We start from the raw sequence: 4,749 nt of genomic DNA, 5'->3' as shown, positions 1-4,749 counted from the left end.
TAATAGTATATACATAATATATATATATATATATATATATATATATATTAGGTTTTGCGTACAGTGGAGAAATACTTGCAGCAATATAGTAGAAACATTGTAATAATACAGCAACATTGCTGTAATGTTACAAAGTTACTACAATATTTGTTATAAAATTTTGTATTATATAAATTTAAATATAAAAAAGTTAGAAATAATAGTTAAATGTACATACAAATGTAAATACAAATAAAATATGACTTCATAATTAATTATATCTATGTATTGTATTGTATAATAAGATATAAGACATATAGGCGTGTTCCGACATACGCTGCCAATATTCAAAATCTACAGTATATGTAACGTGAATTCTAAATTTTATTGTATTGGCAGTGCATATCGGAATACGGCTTATATATCTCATATCTTATATGTCTCATATCTTATTATTGTGCGTTATACTTAAATCCTTACTTCTAATTATTTTATGTCTATTAATTTGTAGGCACAATTCTTATAAATTATAGATATTGATTACGTTTATTCCTTATGTCCGTTATACACTAATATAGATTAACTTTAATCTATATTGATAGAAATGGACATTAATCAGATTTCATAATTCATAGTTAGAAACTAACCAGTCATTCCATTTTTCAGAGGAATATAGTTATGGTTGATCAATTTCATAACTACAAATGATATTGGGTCATTAAAAAGTATCCGCGGTTTTTTGTTCAATTTTTGAATGAAATTTTTCTTTATTGAAAATCAATTTTAATCAAGTATATATTGGCCATTATTATCTATAACCTTTTGCCATTTTTCAGGTAATTTCATAATTCCATCCGTGTAGAACTTCTGTGGTTTATCGGCGAAAAACTTTTTCAAGTGATTTTCGGCAGCTCTTTTGTCGGCCAATGTTTTTCTATCAAGAGAGTTCTGCAGAGATCGAAACAAATGATAATCAGACGGTACAAGGACCGGGTTATACGGTGGGTGCATCAAAACTTTCCAACCAAGCTTCCTCAATTTTTGGCGCGTCATCAAAGATGTGTGTGGTCTGGCGTTGTCATAATGGAAGACAACACCTTTTCTGTTTATCAATTCTGATCGTTTTTCCTTAATCGTCTCCTGTAATCTATCCAGTTGTGAACAATAGAGCTCTGAATTAATCGTTAGGCCATGTGGTAACACTTCATGATGGACGACTCCCTTCCAATCCCACCACACACAGCATCACCTTATTTACTGTCAATCCAGGCTTTGAAATCGTTTGTGGTGATTCGCCGCGCTTATCCCAGATCGATCTTTTACGAACGATATTCTTGTATTTTACCCATTTTTCATCGCCCGTGATGATTTGCTTCAGAAATGAGTCGATTTCGTTGCATTTTAGTAGTGTTTCGCTGATGGAAATTCGATCAATCAAATTTCTTTGCGTTAATTCATGTGGCACCCAAACATCGAGTTTCTTTGCATAGCCAGCCTTTTTCAAATGATTCCAAACTGTCATGGTTGATTCTTAGTGCATTGGCTATCTCCTGACAGCTCACATGCCGGTCTTGCTCGAGCAGTTGCAAAATTTCATCGATTTTTTCAGTGCCTGGCCGACCAGAGCGAGGTCGATCTTTGACATCAAAATTTCCAGAATTTAAACAAACCACTCCTGCGTCCTGTGTTCGCTTACAGCATCCGCGCCGTAAACTTCAAATTTTTCTGCATGTTTGTGCTGCATTTTTGTCTTTTTTGTAGTAAAAAAGCATCACATAGCGTATTTCTTCAGAAATTTCATTCATTTTCAAACCAATATAACTTTTCACACGATTGATGAATTACCAAACTTTGTTTACAAAAAATGTTATCTTTCAAACGCGCGTTCGTTTGACACAATCGGATTAGTGTTGCCCAATATATGACCATCAACACCATCTGTGACAAAAAAGCGCGGATACTTTTTAAATGACCCAATATTAAATCCAATTAAGAATGTCATGTAAATGTGATCCCATAATTTATATTATACTATTCTTCCATTATGTCCTTATTTTTTTTAGTTTTTTTACACAAATCAATACAAGTATAACACTCAAAACGAACTTTCAGAGGAACATAAATCGACACAAGAATCATTCTGTCTTTGTTTCTTATTGATTATTGAACAAGGATAGGATGACTCTTGTATCTCTTGCTGGAAATATTTTTAAAATATTGCTGCAACATTGTTGAAGTAATATTACAAAAAGAAGTCTTCGCAATGTTTCTGCAACATTGTATTGCAATATCCAATATTAAAATGTTGCAACAATGTTGCTACAAGTTTCTGTGCTGTATGGAAAGATTTTGACCTATCCAGATACCAGTTTACACTAGAATACACAGTTTCTGATAGGTTGAAATCTTAATATCTATTCCTATTTCTAATATTTCTTCCATTGTAGAGCCTTATCTACGATTTTGCGGAATTATGGGTACTTTCCATTTGATGAGACAAGTCGACACAAGTGTTGTTCTATCCTTCTTGACATTCAAAAAGACAAAAGATAGAACGACCCTTATGTCATCAAATGGAAAGCATTTTATGTAACTCTCCTAATCGTGAAGATATGAAATTGTTCACACGAACTTTTTCATGAACTGTGATGACGAAAAGAAAAAATCTACAGCACGAAATATTGCAGCAATATTGAAATTATAATATTTTATTGGAAACATTGAAACAATAAGTCTGTTTTTTATTACTGCACTCTGAACCGGTGCATAATAAGTTATAGTGAAACAAACGTATATTTGTTTCATTTGAACTTATTGTACTGTGTGTACTAGTTCAGAAAGTGCAGCAATAAAAAATAGACCTAATATTGCAAAAATATTGTAATTTTAATATTTTTAAAAAATATTGCAATATATTATTGCAATATTGCAATTCAGTAAATAAGTACGTGGCTCTGCCACTAGAGGAATACGCTTCTCATAAGAAGTAGTTACTATAATAAGAGTCAAGACATCAAAGCGGAAGGATGCCATTGCTGGGACATCGTTTACACAACTCACGTACAGAGTACACAAACTCATGTTTTCATTAAGACAGTACATTTATACAAATTCACATTCACATTCATTTTGAAACACAGTCTCAGTAACGTATATGACGGACATCTTGAATTCATTTGGCTATATGAGTAGTTCAAAATCTAATTTATCATTCACGGTACACTTTTCCTATGCATGAATAAGTTAGAATTCTTGAGATTTTTACGGGTGCTTTTTATATAAAGATTGCGGGTTTTCTCTGTGTCCAGATTTATTTTTGGAATGCCATTTTGTGAACCTTGCAATCCATCAGAACGAAGAGCAGCCTGATATCAGCGCTCAATGCTATTGATGTATTCTTCCAGATCTAAAATGCTAATTGGATGATCTAAAAAAATACGCCAATAACGGTTAGCGCTGTTGAGTTCGCTGAATGCAGTCAATAAATACCGTTCTAGATTTTCAGCGCTGGTAGTGAATTTTGGAATACAATCATGGGATACAATATATCCACACAAATTTGCATAGCCGCATAAATGTATACATAAAGAATATTATCCAATCGCATCTCTCCTGCAAAGATGCATGTAAAGTGTAATTGAATAATTTTCTCCCATTCTGATTAAGTATAAATGCCGTATAAATGTGGTCATTGAGCACTCAGTGAGCTCTTGTACTTGTTTAGTTTATATTTTTGGATCTAATGGAATATATCAATCAGATACAAAAGCTTATTGAACACTCAGTGAGCGGTTGTAGTCCCGAATGCACCCATAGGTCGCATTCAGTGGACTCATTGAATGATCATTCATTAGTGTATTCTTTTAAATCATCCAATCAGAATTTTAATGACCGCAGCACAAACTCTTGCATAATAGGCCTTTTACAATAAGCCATTAGTCATAAATTAAAAGTTAGAAGCTAAAAATTGACGACTGTAATCAATTTTTAACTTCTGATTTCTGATTTATGATTAATGGCTTATTATAGAAGGCCCATAATGCAATCAACTAATTGAAATTCTTCTTTTCCATGGAATGAGAGGAAAGAAAAAATTCTGAATAGTTGATTACTTATGCACTATGTATTATGCGTTATGCAAAAATCAGTGTTGCGGCCTTAAATCTAGAAGAATATATCAATAGCAGCGAGCATTCATTCAACTGTTGAGTCCGCTGAACGCAGCCATTGGACGAGTTCAAGGTAAAGAGGCATGCTTACTGAGCGCGATTGAATATGATTGATCTATAAGTAACAACCAATGCTCATTTGCTAATTGGCGAAGCTAGCCGCTTTGTCAACTTAAACGCACTCATTGATTGCGGAGTTGTAATTAGTCACTGTTCTGTTCCGCTGTAAATTTCTGTTTCAGTGTGGAACGACAGTCTCAATCAGGGAGCACAGATTTTTGCATAACGTATAACATGTAATGCATAAGAAAGTAAGTTAGATAAGAACAGTATGCGTTTAATTTGAGATAGAACGATATATAATATAATATAATGCTCATATTCATAGTCAGGCTTTATATTTAAGGCTTAAATTTATCTTTAGATGCTCAGCAGCCAATGAAATAATTCGTAGAGTATCTAAAGATAAATTTAAAGAAGCCTAAATATAAGGCCTGACTATGAATATGAGTACTAGGCATTAATGCCGTACTATACATATATGCTGTATATATATATATATATATATATATATATATATATATATATATATATATATATA

The 4,749-nt window shown here is 32.7% G+C and overlaps 1 protein-coding gene across 1 annotated transcript; it reads right to left on the bottom strand.

Moving 5' to 3' along the window:
* Positions 1 to 798: 798 nt before the first annotated feature.
* Positions 799 to 1,501, bottom strand: LOC105625245 (histone-lysine N-methyltransferase SETMAR-like; the record flags this gene model as incomplete). Its single annotated transcript, XM_012206586.1, has 2 exons — positions 1,221 to 1,501; positions 799 to 1,126 (listed from the first exon to the last, which is right to left on the bottom strand). Coding segments are annotated over exons 1-2 (609 nt in total), but the record flags the coding sequence as incomplete, so codon positions are not given.
* Positions 1,502 to 4,749: the final 3,248 nt, after the last annotated feature.

Source organism: Atta cephalotes (genome assembly GCF_000143395.1).
Source record: "Atta cephalotes unplaced genomic scaffold scaffold00455, whole genome shotgun sequence".
Classification (NCBI taxonomy): Eukaryota; Metazoa; Arthropoda; class Insecta; order Hymenoptera; family Formicidae; genus Atta; species Atta cephalotes.
The sequence above is the reverse complement of the archived record's forward strand: the minus strand, read 5'-3'. Positions and strand labels throughout refer to the sequence as shown.